Raw genomic sequence first — 18,597 nt, forward strand, 5'->3', positions numbered from 1 at the left:
TTTTATTTTTCATAAAAAAATCGTACAATTCTTGCTCAGAAAGTTTTTTCCTATCTGCAACAATTATCAAGATAGGGGATGAAACTTTGAGGAACAGTTTCACCCTTTAAACCTGAACCGTTGCCGACAAAAAGAATGGGTCCCTTGTCTTTGGTTACTCTACAAATATACCAAGTTTCATCGAAATCAGACGTACACTTCACACGGATGTTCCTTGTTAGAGTAATGCTTCGGTGTACATTGCCCGTCGCAAGATACGCGGCGTATCTGAACACCCCGGCGATCAAACCCACAGAATAGATTTTACGTGACAAAAAGTTAGTAAAAAAGTATCTTGAATAAATGCGTATGTCCTCAAAAACGCTTCGTCGCTGAGCTACAGTTGCCGCACAATTTCAGAGAAACATATTTTCTTGCTCACTAAATCGTGTTTTACGATCGAGTAGCCAGACTCGTTCTGCCGCAAAAAAATTTCTGCTCTATTTGCCAAAGTAATACGCTTTTTTTTTAATCTCATTCCCGCGACGCGAACGGCAGCAGTGTGGATTCGGTTGATATCTCCAGATTATCAAAATTCATAGATATTACCTTGAAAAATAAAACATGCAAAGAAACGTGCTCCGCTTATCGCGATTTCGCATTTTCCCTCGTTGTTGCCGTTTGCCGCAAGCCGTGTGTCTCAAAAAGCAAGCTTTCGCGGACATACGTTTGCATGGAGACTTCTTTATTTACTTTTCAACGTATGGAACCCCCTGTCTCGCGAGCTCGCCGGCAGAGTTCAGATACACCCTGTAGACGCGGCGGTGGGGAAACCGCGAGATCTCACGTGCTTGTATATCGCGCGAGCGAGGTTCAGCGACTTTATGAGACGTCGGACTCGTCTGTGCTCATGTTCGTTTTTTCGCACGAATGTGCCCGAAGCGGCGGAAGGTAATTGCACCTGTGCTCCATGTTATCGGTTTTACAATCTGTCATCGGTTCATGCCCATCATTCCTGTTTTCAAGTATCTTTCGAGCTCCTCGTCTCTAGACTCTCGGGTGTGCCCGTCCACCCAGGCGACAGAATCCGTTTTGTGTCAGGCTGTTTGTGCACGAGACGCAGCCTCGTGACGTCCCGCTCGCGACTCGTCGTCGTCGCACGGCGAATTGTCGTTCGTTCAATCGGCGAGTCTCAAGCCGACTTAATTCCCGAGATTCCGATTCGCGTTTGGCTGAATTGTTTCGGTGTCCGTCGAGGGAGCTTCTCTTTTTCTTCAACATATTTAGCGTACTTCAACTGATCTCCCACTCATGCCGATTGCTTTTATTCACCGTGATATGCGTGTCTTGAAATTTGAGCAAATGAAATCGAACAATTTTAGCGAATGGAAAGATCAATCTGTTTAACGATGTACTTTGCCTCTCATACGCCATTATTATCAAACACAGTTGCAATCTCGTAAGTTATTAAAGGTGAAATTATACCCATTTCATGGAGGTTGACGGATATCGAAGGAATTTTGTCATCGCTCATTTGTTCGTTCGAAGTTTAATTTCAACTCGTTTTCGCGATCGCTCTTTTGTACCTCGCAGAGACTATGCCGATGCCTCTTTTTCGAGGGAGGAGCGACGAACTTTCGCGAGGCGATGCAACATAAGTAACGGCAAAGAGAGGAAGAAGAAGAATGCTGTCGCCTGGGCCAATCGTCGAAACTACAATCGTTGCTTTTCCAGCGGGTGCGATTAAGCGTCAAAGCTCGGAAAATCTAACAAGCGAAAAAGCCGGATACCAGGCTCTCGGATTTCGCGCGACTCGCGGCGGTCCGCTCACAGAGCGCTCGCAGGGCCACTCAAGTGCTCGAGAAGCGCAGCTTCTCGGCTCGGCGCCGTTTAACCCTTTAACGCCTACTGGTTACTATAGTTAGCAGAAACGCATTTAAGAATCCATAACTTAGCGAAAAGGGAGATATTTTCGTTTTCTTTGCATCACTGTGAAGGTGAATTCTTCTTCCAAAAAATGGCATATAGATTGTATGTAGATTCAATTTAGTCTGTTTTCAGCTGAGTTTTGATGATAACATGTTTTGTCAAATTCCAAGTAGGCATAGTTAGCATTGTTACTGACATCTAGAAGTGCACTGTAAATGAATAAATTGGTATCTGTTATAATTTTATACATTTGGAAGCTTTCTCAGATGCAAAATGTGAAATTACAGGAATACAGAAATTCAAAATGGCGGATCCAATATGGCGGACACAAAAATCAAGAAATCAATCTATTTTCGTGAAACCTGGCGACCTACAACGCTTTTTATGCGGCGAAAAATGGAGGGACGGTTGACTATCTAAATGGTGATCTATAAGATATTCTTCTGAAATAGTAAGCTCGACGCTCTGAATGATAAACTTCACTCGCAAATATAGTAATAAAGTTTCAGCTCAAAAATGTCAAGCTCTGACTATCAGAGTTATGTCGTATAGATCACCCTTCATTTTTCTCTGTATAGATTGCTCATTTCGTGTATGCTTTTAGGATCCAAGTCATATTTACCAACAAACAAGAAACGAACGATAAAAAAAAACCAATATAAAATTCTGATATTTTTTTGGTTATCACTACTTATAATCTCAGTTCAAAACGGCTCAAATTTTATCCTTAAAACACTTATAAAAAAAGTCGGGCGTTAAAGGGTTAATGTCGATGATTATTCGAGTCAATGAAGAGTGAAATTCTCGGGGAAGCCTGCCGAAGTTCTCGCGCGGCCGTCGAGAGGCCGACAAGGCCGGCCGAGCTGCTCTTTCGGCTCTCCCGCGGGTTAATTATCCTTCAGCAGTCGCGTTTTGCCGATCGACGCGACGCGATACGGTCTTCTCTCCGGGAGGGAGGAGGGAGAGTGGGAGATGCCGGCTCGGATAACGAAACGCGCGTCATTCGCTCGTATTACCGGCGTGTATTCGTTAACCGACCGCCGTGTGTGACTAATGACTGCGCGAGCGTCGAGTGTTTCTCCTAATGATCGAAATCAAGCCGCGGATTAATGAAGTGGGCCGTGTCCGTGAGTGGATCCGCCATGTTGATCGATCGCGCGACGATAAACCGACGCGCGTCCCGCCGGATTTGCGCGATACGCGCCGCGCTTTCGGAATTTCCTCCATCAGGCCGATCCTGCCGCTCCTGATCCTCGCGAGAGGCGAGAGCTTCCTTCCACGTCCTCGCGCTCGGTTCAGAATCGTGCAGAGAACGTGCTCGGCCGATGATTTTTTCCGGCCATGCGATCCACGCGATGGGGGGGGGGACTTTGTTCCAACTGGCGACGTGTTACTCGAGTTTATTCAGTCACGAAGGAGACGCAAGATCTCGAGACGCGCTCTCCTCTCTTTGCCTGATAGCGGTGCCTTTGCGATTTTAATGGAACGCAAGGAGAAGCACTTGTGTTGCGCAATTCTGAACATTTCGTCCCACTCACGATGAATATATACAGACCAAGCTTCCTCGCGAAAAGCCATCCCTTTCTCCGATCTGCCCCTTTCATGATGTCGCGGTGATGACGAAAGAGAACATGGCCGAGTGCACTCTTTCTTCCGCTCTTTTTCGCTTTTCCGCTGCGATAACTGCGCGATATCGACGAAACGAAGTTCCGCGGCTCCTCGTGTTCCTTCCGTTTTTCTCATTCGCGCGAGATAGCCCGCGGGTATAGGGTTGCCAACTAGCCGGTTTTCACCCGGACTGTCAGGTTTTCAGAAGTCTTGTCCAGTGTCCGGTTAATAAGTCAAACCGGACGTCATACGTCCGGTTTTTAAGTTATATCCAATCGATGGAATGAGAGTCCAGATTTTAGCAACATTTCTCCGTTTCAAGCGCCTACAAACGATCGAGCGCCACGAAAAGCCATCTAGTAGATGATCTGCCGATGCATCGTTCCATATATATCAAAAAAGCAATAGTTTATTATTTTATTCAATCAAATCTTGTTTATAAAATTGTTTGGAAATTAATGTTGCAAATAAATTCTCGTCATATTTTGTATTTAATGTAACGTTATGATTATTATTTCTGTCCGGTTTAGTCCGGTTTGGGTTTGTTACCAAAGAAGAAGTGTCCGGTAATTTTAACTTTTGGACTTGGCAACCCTACGCGGGTAGCGCGGCGTTGAACAGTAGCGAAATATTAGGCGAGCAAAAAAGTTCGTGCGGTTTTCCCTCGAATTCGATGCGATGAGTCGTCGAATGTCGTTGAGAGATTTCTCGTCGGGCGCGCGTGCTTGTGCGAATCACACGGCACAGATTCGCGTGAGTTAATTGTGAACTTTGACATGGCGTGACCTCTCGGTTTGCGATTGTTCACTCTTTTAAAATGTCCGTCGAATCGAGCGTAATTCGAGCGTGTTTGCTTTATGAATTGAAACTCGGGCCAAAAGTTGCAGAAGTATGTCGTAAGACTTCCCGACGAAAGTTTTAAAAATGTTTTAAACACAATTAAACATAGACTTTTTTAGATATTTTTTAAGTGTTTAATATAAATTCCGGACGTAAAATTAATTATCGATGATATAAATTTGATCTTTTTACAAAATATTTTTTTTCCATGCTCTTTGCACATTACAATATTACACACGAATATGTACATTATTGCACGATTGTTAAAAAATAATTATTATGTATGCATGTATATACTATATATATATATATATATTTACTTAATGGTTCACATTTTGTTTGTATATAGTTTATTCAAATGAAATGATTAAAAACATTTTTTCCGATGCAGTTCGGCACGTAGTCGGTTAAATAAATTATCTTTTGTGAATTCCCAGAAATAAAGTTTTTGTTTTATTGTATATATTAAAACATTCACTGCATTATAAACTGTATCAGAAATCAAGTATTCAAACTGTACTGAAAATGAAACGCATATGTGTTTAAAACAGTTTTAAAAACATAAAAACAGTTTTGCGCTTGGAACAAAAAAGCATGTTTTGTTATTTTTTTTTAATATATTTTGTACTAACTCTGTGGCTGTACAGAAGTGGTTTGAAAAATTTTCTTCTGGCGATGGGGTCGTCTGAAGATGCGACACGTTCAGGGAGATCCTTCGTTATTGACAACGAAAAGTTGTCAATTATTTGTTCGTATATCAATTATAACATTTTTTATCAGTATAACATTTTTTCCGAAAATTCCTGCTCTTGTTTAATTTTTAATATACAAAACCGCATGAACTTTTATGGCTACCAAGTAATTCCGCTTCTCGTGCTCGTTCGCCGAAATACACCGAGAACGCTATTAATGGAGAGAAGCAATTTCACGCTTGCGGACGAATGGCCGACGATTTGAAACTTGACGCGAGACGATGCGCGTATAATGTTTCCTGCATTCGCGAACGTGAACACTCTCGCGGTGTAATTCGCGCGTAATTAACGCGAGAATTTCGTCTGCCCACGTGCGACGTGAATTCTTCGGGGCGAAGAGTCGTCTCATGAGAGAGACTCATGTTTTTTTAATCTTTCTTATCTCGCGACGTTTAGTCTCTTCGACGGAAATGTATTGTCGCGCAACGAGGAAGGAATCCTCTCGACGCGGGGGAATTGCTATGACGTTCCCGAGTGGCTTTAGGAGTCTCTTATTTCTGGCACAATTTCGTGGGGAGATTTGGAAACATCCAAATCCTAACGCGGTTTTCTCCAAGCGGGATGGAACGGAACTTTTGTATCCTCGGAACTTTGGTACTTTCAACGTGGCGACGAATAACTCTTCATTCCTGGATACCAAAATTAAGACAGAAACGAATGTGGATACACGATTCGCATTCTCCAGCGAACACGCCGCCGTGCTATTTCTCACGATCATCTCATTGAATGGCTGTGTGTGAAGGGCTACACGAATGAGCGATAAAAAGAAGATCGGGACGAAGCGCTGCTTCACGCTTGAAAGAAGGGAGTGAAAAAGTCAGCGATATTGGCCCAAACTGCGAACCTAACCTAACCTAACGGATTATCATCAACGGAGTATCAACAACAGTAGTAGTTGTAAGACAGTATTTTTTAACCAAAAAAGAAATGACGGGAACATGGCAAAAATGAATCAAGGAGGTCCAAATACAGGCTACTTAAGGTAATGAATGGACACACTGAGAAAAGTACCCGAAATATGCGATTGTTAATTTCGTTATCCGATCAAATATCCGGTGTATTTGATCGGATAACAAAATTAACAATCGGACATTTCTGATATTTTTCTCCGTGCAGACTTAAGCCATTGGATTTTATGCTTAGACTACGTGAGATACTATTAAAGTAACGTATATAGAGGAAGAAGAATAACATGAAAGTTATGTAAAAGTTCAAGAAAGTGCGATTGTTTGAAAAGAATTTCTTAAAGACAGAATCATGCGACTCCACACTCATTACTTTCGCAGTATTTCACAACTCCTTCCTTATGCGTGTTCAAGGCTCTAGGTGCTTAGGTGTGGGTATGAGTGTGGGTGTGAGTGTGGGTATGAGCGTGCGTGTGCGTGTGTGTGTGTGTGTGTGTGTGTCTTGCACAGAGAGCGGAGACCCCGCGGTTCGTCGCTCCCACAGTATTTTGCGACTCCAAACTCCTTCTCTATGCATAATATAAGTAAACAATCTCGCAATAAACTGACATTCAAAAGGTAATCGCAGAAACGACTCTTCGAATATATCAGAACTTAAACGGCGAGCAGTGGCCGTGAAAACGACCGATAAAAACTGTCCGCAATTAAATCGCCGGTCGAGAATTAGTGTGCGCACGCACACTTACATCCACACTCACATCCAATTTGGAGTCGTAAAATACTGCGAAAGTAATGAGTATGGAGTCGCATGACTGTCTTCAAAAAATTTTGTTCAAACAATCGCTCTTTCTTGAACTTTACATGACTTTCATATTATTCTTTTTCCTTTATATACGTTACTCTGATAGTATCTCACGTAGTCTAAGCATAAAACCCAATGGGTGAAGTCTGTCCACCCATTACCTTGAGTAGCCAATATTTGGACCCTCTTGATTCATTTTTGCCATGTTCCCGTCATTATTTTAGTTAAAATACAAGATAATCCGTTAAGTTCTAAAGGTTTGCAGTTTGGGCCCAGTATCGCTGACTTTTTCACTCCTTTCTTTCTCTCCCGGCAGTGCTGTTATTTACGTGACGACAATGTCCGCACTGCGAAACGACCGAATTGCTTGAAGCAAAATCTCGCGCCACATTCGCTTAATAATATCGCGAAGGAGCGCGCGAAGCGAAAGAATAGAAGAGGAAACGACCGCGCGCGCGCGATGATCCTTATTAGGAAAGAGCGTAAACTCCCAGACGCGCGGAGAATCGTCCGGGCGGGCGGTGCTGCAGGAAAGAAGTTGAAACGCGGGCGAGCGCATTGCCGGAAGGATAATCGCATCTCCCAACAAGTTATAAACTCCGACAGAGTGCCGAGTTTAATTAAAACCTACGCGAGAGACGGCTCTGCGCAGGTTCGCGCCCGGGCGACCGCGTCGCCGAATTTCTTTCCGCGACGGGAATTCTCCTCCACGACTCGAGCGCGGAGCCGGGGCGGGTCTCGGCGGCTATCGGGAAGTCATCGGTTCAACAAGTGGAGCCGTTAAAGCGCTTAATACGCCGCATCGAAGGGGGATGCGCTCGCGCGAAATCAATTTCAAGCTACGCGGCTAACGCGCTCGGCTACGCTCGCCGGCTTGGCTCGCGATCTTCCCTTCGTCGTCGGGATTTGTTAGGAGCGTGATTTAGTGTTGAGGGTTTCGCTAAAGATAGCCCTAATGTCACTTTTGTTGGAGAGACTTCAAGCTACTGTTTCTTGATGCTTCCTTGATACTCATCCGTGATACTTGGTCATTTGCTAACAATAGACGCGGTGAAAATCGTGTTAATACCATCTTGACAATGGAGCTTCTTAAAGAACATTTCCGACATGCGTTGCTTTTGCTTTTCAATCAGAAGAAAACGAGGGTCATTGAATTTGGATAGAAACTTAGGGCGATAATCCATCAATTGATGGAATCAATTGAGACATGTGAATATTGGTTTAGACTTTGGACAATTCAAAAGTGGTGATTTCGATGTTAACAAGATCGTTCGGGGCAAGCAGAAGAGCTTGAAAATGCAGAGACATTTGCAGGCATTATTGGACGAAAATCCGGCACGATCCACTTCAGAATTTGCCGGAGCATTAAATGTTGGTCGTGCAAGAGTTACGACACGTTTACGTGATATGGGAAAGATTCACAAAGAAGAAAAGCAGATTCCACACCAATTATCGGAAAACGCCACTGCGAACCGGTTGATCATTTGCATTTTGTTGATCGGCAGGCAAAAATGAAGAGTTTTTTGTCCGAATTGTTACTGGGGATGAAAAGTGGATCTATTTCGATAATCCCAAACGAAAGATATCATGGGTTGATTCAGGCCAACCAGCAACATCCACTTCGAGGCGCAATATTCACGATTCAAAGGTATCGCTGTGTATTTGGTAGGACTATGAAGATGTTCTATGAACTGTGTACTATGAACTGTTATGAATTCGAATGAAACTGTCACCGCCGATCGTTCTCGACAATTATACAAACTGAAGCGAGCACTGGACTAAAGACGATCACCAATTATAAATAAACGCAATTATAAGTAAACGACGCAGAGTGATCCTTCTTCATGACAATGCTTGACCTCATGTTGCATTATCAGTGAAGCAAACGCTTGCAGCTGGAATGGCAAGTTTTGGGCATCTCGCGTATTTTCCAGACATTGCTCCATCCGATTATCACTTGTCCCGGTCGATGCAACATGCTCCAGGGGATACACTTTCATAACTTGGAACAAATGCGAAAATTTGTTGAAAATTGGATCAGCTCCAAAGAAGAATCTTTTCATCGTCGCGGGATCCATCTCTTGCCAGAGAGATGGGAAAAAGTTGTAGAAAGCGAAGGGGAATATTTCGATTGAGGTATTCGCACATTATCTTGTTTAAGTAAATCAGTTTCTGAGAATAGAAACTAAGTCACGCAAAAGTATGTCGCACAAAACTAAATCACACTCTTAACAGCTCGCTATTTAGCGGCGAGTGTGTGACACGAACCTTACGCGTCGCAACATCGACATCGATATCTCATTCGGTAACAAAGGACCAGCATAGAACATTTCTCGGGATCTAATTGAGCTGCTCGGCTCGATTTACCGAAGTCTACGCGGATTCAAGTCCCCGCATACAAGATGGAATCTAATTGGGATCCTCATTCTGGCTGCCCAACGAAATGATAGATGCTGCGCTTGAGAAATCTACGGAGAGATCTCGGATCAGCGTAATGTTTCGCGAATGCAATTCTAAGCGGCCAAACAGAGCATCTATCTTCTCTGCCGAATACGCGCTTTTCCAAAGTCTTCTCTCCTTTCCGATTTCTGTCTTATATTTATGTCGAACCAAATACCTGGAAACTGCCTGTCTGAGTATCTAAATATTGGGTTGGCAACTAACTGATTGCGGATTTTGTCGACAGATGGATTTTACACTTTCTTTTGTTTCGTTAACGTGTTCAAAGTACCTAACCTATATTTTTTTCTTATTGTTTGGACTTCTACCTTTCATTTAGTACAAAAATTATATCGATTAGTTCTTTAATTTTGTTTTTATCCCAATTTAAAAATGGAAGAGCAAGACGTGCACTTCAGACATATTTTATTGTATTATTTCCGAAAAGGCAAGAACGCATCGCAAGCACGCGAGAAGTTATGTGCCGTATATGGGAATGAAGCCTTGAAAGAAAGGCAGTGTCAAAATTTGGTTTGCCAGATTTCGTTCTGGTGATTTTTCATTGAAAAATGCTCAACGATCTGGCCATCCAGTTGAAGTCGATGAGACCCATATCAAGGCCATTATCGATTCAGATCGTCATAGCACAACACGTGATATTGCAGAGAAGCTGAATATATCGCATACATGCATTGAAAAAATTTAAAAAAGCAAATTAAAAATTTTGAATTTTCATTCTTATTTAAAATCCGCAATCACTTAGTTGCCAACCCAATACTTTGAAAGCGTAAACATGTTCAAACTATCTCGAGTATTTTGTGCTCGACCTCTCTTCAAGATAAATTATTAATGTCTTACGAATATAAAGCAATGTGTGTTATATTTTTGAATATTAAACGACGTATGCAAAGCTCTACATTTAAAGCAAACACAATGTTTCGTTGATTGGATCCCAACGAGATTCTGATTAAACGCCAGAAAATTTTCCACGTATCTATTCTGATTTTTCAATATCAATCTTATTAAGAAAAATGGCGGGAAAATATTTCAATTTAAAATAACCACACATTAAGGGGCTAAAGAAAGGACTAAAACTTTCGCGTACACCTGATATATTTTCAAGACGGAAAATTTGAGTTCCTCTGACCGAAAGCAGACGTGGCCAGTTTCCCCCGCTCGAGGGAAGAGAATTTCCTGTTCTCGCAACCGAACGTCACGTGACGGTGAAAATTTCTAGTCGTCACTACGGAATACTTTTCCGCGTGATACCCGAGAAAATCCTGAGAAATTTCTATGCGACGGAGGGGGAGGAGGATGGACGCACAGGTGTATTTCTCCCGCGCGAATTCAGCGGCAGCCTCGCGCCGCTCCTTCGCCGTTTGACCGTTCGCTTAATCACCGTCCCGTCGGCTTCGTCGGGATTTTTCTCGCGAATTCGCCCCGCCGCGCCGCCCGCGAAAAATATCCCAACTCGCGCTCTTTTATCCGTGTTTTGCGGCATTGTCGAGCGTCTGCGGCGAGAAATCGAAGGAGCCATAACGTGTCACTATGTGCCGGACGTAGTCTTTTCTGCGAGGTACAACCCCGTGGAAATAGGGCCGGCAATGTGCCCGGAAGCCATTGTCGGAAAAAAACAATAGCTGCAACGATGGATCGCGGAGCGGGCTAGGGGGAGGGACGGGGAGGAGGGGGGGAGGGGAGAGAGCTTGCATCTATTCAGGCTCTCTCGCGATTCGAATTCTTTTCAAAAGGGACAAAGGTGAGCTGCGCGGGCTTTGCGAGGGGGGGGGAGGGATCGATCCGAATATAAATTCTATCTTCTCTATACCGCGCTAATATTCACGATCGCGATACATCGTTATCGATAAATCCACTTGCGCGCTCACTCCGCGCGCCTCCGCGAGTTCGCTACGGGATTGCGCCGACCAATGCGAGGCTGATTCGATGAAGCGCTCGATTAGAGAGAGAGAAAGAGAGAGAGAGAGAGAGGGAGAGAGAGAGAGAGAGAGAGAGAGAGAGAGAGAGAGAGAGAGAGAGAGAGAGAGATGAGAGAGAGAAGAGGGGGGAAACGCGAATTGATCGCGAGCTAAACGCGCTTGATCGACGTTGCTTTCTCATGGACGAATCGCGGTAACACACGAGCGAAACGCGAAAGCCTTCGGCACGCGGTCGTTCCGCGATAGTCAGCGATCACCGGAGGGTCGGCTGCCGCGGAGACTCGCGGCTGATAAGAGGCGAATGCGCCGCATTTTTCCGGCGCGTGCGCGCGCGCGCGAGACGTCATTAGCCGTTTCGCGGGAAATTTTGTTGATCGAAGAGTCACCTCCTTCGGCGAGGCGAGGTGAGCGAAGAAAACGAGTAGTAACGGGACGTGAAGAGAGAGAGAGAGAGAGAGAGAGAGAGAGAGAGAGAGAGAGAGAGAGAGAGAGAGAAACAAGAGAGAGAGAGAGAGAGAGAAACAAGAGAGAGAGAGAGAGAGAGAGAGAGAGAGAGAGAGAGAGAAAGTTCGGTTGCCGGCCGGCGCCTCTCCTCTGCTATCGGTTGGTAGATGAAAATTGATGTCATATATGCAGAGAGAGAGAGAGAGAGAGAGAGAGAGAGAGAGAGAGAGAGAGAGAGAGAGAGAGAGAGAGAGAGAGAGAGAGAGAGAGAGAGATGCTTGGTGATAGTGGCTGCTGCGGCGGTGTGATACATGTATATATGTATATATATATGTATATACATATACGTTTTTTTCATAGCTGGCGGTTAGTGCAGTTAAATGCAGTGCTGTAAGGTGCAGGCACGCGCGCATATAGGTGGTGCAGTAGTAGTAGTGGTAGTAGTAGAATTAGTAGAGTTAGTAGTGGTGGTAGTAGTAGAGTTAGTAGTAGTAGTAGCAGGTAGTAGTAGATAAGGTAGTAGTCCATTACAGGCGGACACAGGTTAATGGTAAAATAGTTACCCGGGCCTTGCCGCTGCCAGAGTGATCTCCGCTCGCGGAGGAGGAAGGACTCACCCGGTATCCACCGAGGTTGTTCACCACGCAGGTGAAGGTAGCGTCTCGACCCTGAGGGATCGTTACGTTCTCCAGCGGGTAAACGAAGTCTGGCTCTAGCCCCGTCACTGAAACAACCAAGACACAGGATTGCGCGTCAATAGGCTGCGATTCCGCTCTTTCTCTCTCTCTCTCTCTCTCTCTCTCTCTCTCTCTCTCTCTCTCTCTCTCTCGCCAGGCTGAGTTTCTACTTCTTCTTTCTTTGAGCTTTTTAGTGCTCGGCCAACGGCAACACACGTGCTACGGTGTTAGCGGTGGCGATGGCGTTGAAACGGTCAAAGTTTCAGCGCCTTTCGAGTATTTTTCGAGAGGGTGAGAGAGAGAGAGAGAGAGATAGAGAGAGAGAGAGAGAGAGAGAGAGATCGATTGTAATTGCATTCGCGAAGCACGTCCTCGTGTTCGTCTTTGAGCCGCCGCGGCCGATCGAAATATCGCGCGCGAAGAGCGCTTTGTCGACGGAAATCCTGCGTGTCGGGAAGAGTCGCGGTAGTTTCGCGAAAAATATCCCGCGGCTTTTACCGCGCGCCACGCCACGGACACACGCGGGATATTTTATGTCGCGTTATATATTCATGGAAAAAAACGGGCCTTTGTGGAGAAAGTTTGGCGTTATGGAGCGTCCATACAGCTATCTCATAACAGGAACCATCGTGCACTGAGCGCGAATGCTTAAGTACCGGCGGATTTTTTCCTCCCTCCTTTTTCCCTCTTTTTTTGGTTTTCGTTCGTTTTTTTTTAATCCCGCGGACCGCTTTAAAGTGACAAACGAGTCGACGCTGGAGTTTGCGGGGCAATTTCGCGCGTCTCTTGGATCTTGAGGAAATCGACTGACTCGTCGTCGCGACGAACAGGTCTGCAAGTCGCGACGATCGAATCGAAAATTTGATCGCGCTGCTGATTTGACGACAGATTCACGTGACATTCGTCAACATTGTGTCGACGTACGATTTTATAAATATGATACCTAGAAGGTATCATACAGATGTTGACTGATCATCGATGATCTAGTCGGTGTCTAGTCTGCGTTATATTCAAGCCGAGTCGATATACAGATGTATCGATTCAACTTGTAACGTAAGCTGGATAGATTGTCAACATCTACATATAATACTTAATATCGTGATGAAATCTTAGAAATACGAAATCGAACTTGACCCTGATTCAAGTATGTATTAATTCTTAATTAGTACCCTCTTCAAATCAAATCGATATATGCTTTTATGCGCATTTGTTTATCGCTTGATTTTGCACCTTGATTATTCTTCAACGCGCTCTTGTTCATTTCTGTGGAATTTATAATTTATACTTTTATCAAGTATTCGTTGTTGTAAGTCGATACTACGATTTAATTTTATATATATATATATATCTTCTCTTTCTTTACTGATTTATTTTAATTGTGAGTCTACTCGTTTTAAATAATGTGTATCAAAGAGTGTTTTTTTCCTCTTATGTATTAATAAATAATAATAATAATAATATGGATAATATATCGCTTCGATTTATCAAATGTAAGCTGAATAACAACTACATTATCAACATGTGTTCTAATGGTGATGAAGTTTTAGAAATATTAAATCTATCTCTCTCTCTCTCTCTCTCCATACGATTTCAACTTGATTTAAATTTGTTTAATTGATATTCAGTTAGTAACATATTTAAGTCGATATATGGATTTGTTAATTTAATTTGTACATAAGAAGGGTTAAATCGTCGACATCTGCATATCTTCCAGATATCGCGATGAAATTTAAAAAATGTCAAGTTGAACGATGAATTTCGCACGATTTCAATATATCTAGTTGGCCTGATTTTCAAGTCGAGTCGATCAGACATATGGATGCATCCATCCGACTTGATTAATTCTTTATATCCCGACGGTATTCAAAAGTACCGCTCTATATAAACGTTCATATATTTTTGAACTTTTTTCTATATTTTATCCTACATTTCTGTCGATATTTATAAGAGACATCTTACAAATTAACCATTAAACTGTTATAAAATTTATTTTCTTATCCTTTGTATTTATAATATACCAAATCTATTATATTATACAGGAATTTTATAAGGTCTTAGGTAAATTAATTCAGGATGCAAAGAGTTAAAATGTAAGCTGAATAACGACTAGATTATCGGAGTCCGCGCGACATGTTCGGATACCGTGACGAAATCCGAGAAATGTCAAATCGATTTCCGTGTGACTTCAACTTTATTCCAACACGATCTCGAACTGGGGATGTTTCACCGATTCACGAGAGAGTCATGGGCCGCTATTTAAACAATAGCTATTTAAGCAACAGCAAGTCGCAAGTTGAGCGAGTTTCATCTCGCCACCGAGATAGTCACATCGAATCACCGCTTACGCTCGCGGCAACGGCGCTCAAAGTTAATTCGCGTAATGGAAATGCCCGTTAATAGGCAGTCCGTCGCGCGCCGCGTGTATCTCGCGGATTGCAACGGGCATCGCGAGTCGATAGCACTTATTCGGTTCATTCATGGTGTAAAAGTAATCAGCGTGGAATTAACACCTGTCGCACGTGAAATAGTTTCGCCAGCGAGTTTTATCCCGACCCATATATACAGGGTGTCTTAAAAGTACCGGATAACTTTGCAGGATCAAGTTTTTATGAAAAACAAAAGAAAATCGAGTAACGGACTTGATGGTGACCTTGAATTTGACCTTGGCCATGACCTTTAAGGTCATTTGGAGGTCAACTTGCGTTTTTGAAATGGGAACTCTTATTTTTTATTACACTGTTTTTTTCTACCAATTAGTTTGAACAACTTTTGTCTAAGATATTTTTTTATTCGCCTAATATTTTTTGAGATACTTGAGGAAAACTTGATAACTTTTTCAGTATTTAACTTACGATATCTCGCTAACTATTTGTCGGAAGAAAAAGTGATACTAAATGGTACTTTCTTGCTTTATTTAGTCTTAAGAATATTATTGTTACAATAGCGCCTTGACTTTTGTTAACTTACTGACTTTTGGAAATTTCAAAATCATCAAATTAACAGAAACAGGGCGCTATTGTAACAATATATTCTTAAGATTAAATAAAGCAAGAAAGTCTAGTACCACATTTTCTTCCGCACAATAGTTCGTATTAATTTTGCAACATTAGATAGAGAAATGGATAGATCTTCTGTGATTTGTTATCTTGATAACAAGATAACTGATCAGCTGATCAATCACGGAAACGAGATATCGTAAGTTAAATATTGAAAAAGTTATCAAGTTTTCCTCAAATATCTAAAAAAATATTAGGCAAATAAAAAAATGTTTTAGACAAAAGTGGTACAAATTAATTGGTAGAAAAAAATCAGTGTAATAAAAAATAAGAGTTCCTATTTAAAAAACGCAAGTTGACCTCCAAATGACCTTGAAGATCATGGTCAAGGTTAAATTCAAGATCACCATCAAGTCCGTTACCCGATTTTCTACAACTTTTGTATTTAAAGTTTTTCATGAAAACTTGATCCCGCGAAGTTATCCGGGGGTTCCGGTATTTTTAAGACACTCTGTATATCTCGGCCTGTAAACGATACAGCGAAATTGCCGCGCACGCCTGTCCCGCGGTAAAATAGTGCGCTATTTTCCGAAATATCCGCCTATGTGCGCGAGTGTGCTGTAATATTTTTACGACGAATCCGCGCGGGCGAACGCTGCTTTGTTATTTTCGCGAGAGGGGAGAGGGGCGGGAGAGCCGCGCCGCGCGCGCGTTAGTCGCATAAGGTTGGTACGTTTTAAACTAACCTAGATACGTTCCGTGATTGATCAGCTGATCAGTTATCAAGATAACAAATCACAGAAGATCTATCCATTTCTCTATCTAATGTTGCAAAATTAATAGCCAAAAGTTTGCAAACAGAAATAGTACATGGCTGTGACGTCCAAGCTAATCAATCACGGAAAGTATCTAAGCTAGTTTAAGGTCTGCCAACCTCATGACTAAAACCAAAGTTTCCGAAAGTTTCTGATTTCGGAACAGACCTGTTGATTACGGAGGCGCCGCGCCTGCGAATGGTACGTTTTATTCGCTCCCGCACAAAAAGGCGGCACAATAACAATCGCGTCTCGCTAAGATCCGGGAATTGTGGCGGCAGCACACACGCTGGGGGGAGACGGGCGAGGAAGGAGGGCAATACGGCAAATTGGCAAGCCACGTGATGGAAATTCCATCGACTATATATTTTTCCTCGTCGCGGTCGGCAGGCCGCCACTGGAGAGGTTAAAGCAGAGGAGGGGAGGCGTTATGGCGGGGATTTAATATCGGAAATTGAATCGCTGTTACTTTCAGCACTTATCTTCGAGCGAATTTGCCCACTTTTTTTTTATCTTTTCTCTGCCACCGTAACATTCCGCGTGAATCTCGATCATAGTCGCGATATCCCGAGCAAAAAATTGTTAGGGCCGTTCTCATGAAGTATAAGGCCCCAATAAGGGTGAAAGTAGGACGCCTCATTATTACCATATCAGGCCCCGAGATGGGTCTTTTAGGAATACTTTAGATTTTACAAATGAAGGCTTTGATAAGGAAAATTGTTGGGGGCCTCCGAGAAGAATTTATTAGGAGTGCCTTAGATTTTACGAAATAAAGCTTTAACATGAAAAACTGATGTGAGCCTTGGGAAGATCTTTTAAGGATGCTTTAGATGTACAAAATAAAGTTTGTTATAGAAAATTAATAAAATCTGAAGTATATAATAAAATTGTCATAGTTTATATATTGTTTTAATAGGTACACTCAATCTGGTTCTTTTAAAGATTTTTTAATTATACCGCAATTAAAAACAAATTTTATTAGTTTCATTAGTTACCATATTCATTAGTCCTTTCCAAGGATTTTTCGAGTTTCACCTTCGTTTTGAAATGCAGCAAACTTTAATAAAAACAGTAGCAGGATTTTTATGTGTAAAGAATGCTATATTTTTAAAATAAAAAATTCTTGTTGTATGCTAACAAGGTTATATATAAAGAAGTAAAGAAATTACAGTCTAAATTTCTTGGAATGAAAAGAACGAATATTTTTACTCAAGTAATAATAAAAATATTTCCTTATAAAGCCCTATTAATATTGCCTTATAAGGACCTGTTAAACCATTTGTTACACATCTTATGGGGCCCTTGTCTTTCTATCCCTACTAGGACCCGATTAATGTTAGGGAAAAATAATCAAGCCCTTACCAGAGCCCTATTAATTTTTCTATTTGAGATTCCCGCGGGGTGATACTCGCGGAGTTGACACTTCGACACTAATCGATGGACATTGTAAACAGCACACGCGGCTCTCTGTGCTGCGGGCGAAGCTCTCTCGGGCCGTGAAGTAGCTGATTTCGTCACGTAGGGCTTCTCCTTTTTGCGCGCGCGTATATGTGTGTATTTGATGTTTACTCGGAGAATTCCGCAATGTGAAGGCGCTTTCATCGAGGAGACGATGTTGTGACGACGCTCGTGTGTCACCGCGCAACATTTCAATATATTCATTATTATTGTGCCTTTGGTTGCTCCGATATTAACGTATGCGAAAATACGAGGTCGAGACAGAGAGAGAGAGAGAGAGACATTTTATTTTTCTGCCACGAAGCGACTGCAACCTTCGTCTCGGTTTGAGGGAAATAAAGCTGGAGCATTATCTCTCTCTCTCTCTCTCTCTCTCTGGAATTTTCTTATGCTTCGATTTCTGCCCCCGCGGCATTCTTGACGATTGTTTTGCAACAAAGAGGCTCGCTCCCGTTAATAAATGATTATTGTCAGCGTTATTATTATTATTGTATGCGCCACAACGCGTCACACGGCCATTATGTAATTGCGACTGCGAGACGCGGAGGTGTCGCGCTTCTCGGGGTGGGGGAGGGGGGGGGTTAGAGAGAAAGGGAGATTCAATATGATACCGCCGCGGCCCGCTGAACGATACAAAGAAACTGACTTACGAGAAAAGTTGGCGCGCGCGCGCTCGCGGGAAGAAGCCGCGCGCGTATTGAATTTAAATTCGCGGCTGGCGGTGGGGCTGTATCGCCTAATGTAACTCGGTTATGTGAATTTTATGAGGCCAAATGGAAGGCGGGGTGGAGAACGTGTCTTATGAAACTCGCTGATCGATTTATCTGACATTCTCGCGGTGACAGACGCGGGCAAAAATGCTTTCGCGATATCTCCCCGCCTCGCCTCGCCTCGCCTCGCCTCGCCTAGCTCCGCTTCGCGTTTCGTCGCGAGTGTCGCCTCGACGTTTCCGCGGCGTGTCGAGAAGGAGATCGCCGGCCGCCGCTTCTTTCGAGCGCGAGCCGCTAACACACACA

At 43.1% G+C, this 18,597-nt stretch overlaps 1 protein-coding gene across 1 annotated transcript in view; it reads right to left on the minus strand.

The window, feature by feature from the left end:
* LOC105186930 (lachesin) overlaps positions 1-18,597 on the minus strand; it is a 302,984-nt gene that overhangs the window by 16,484 nt on the left and 267,903 nt on the right. The window contains exon 3 of the mRNA XM_025304681.1: positions 12,253-12,359. Within this exon, the coding sequence (XP_025160466.1) occupies positions 12,253-12,359 (107 nt within the window). The remainder of the gene's footprint in view (positions 1-12,252; positions 12,360-18,597) is intronic.

The sequence above is a fragment of the Harpegnathos saltator genome, unplaced genomic scaffold (assembly GCF_003227715.2).
Source record: "Harpegnathos saltator strain DR-91 unplaced genomic scaffold, Hsal_v8.6 scaffold636, whole genome shotgun sequence".
Lineage (NCBI taxonomy): Eukaryota > Metazoa > Arthropoda > Insecta > Hymenoptera > Formicidae > Harpegnathos > Harpegnathos saltator.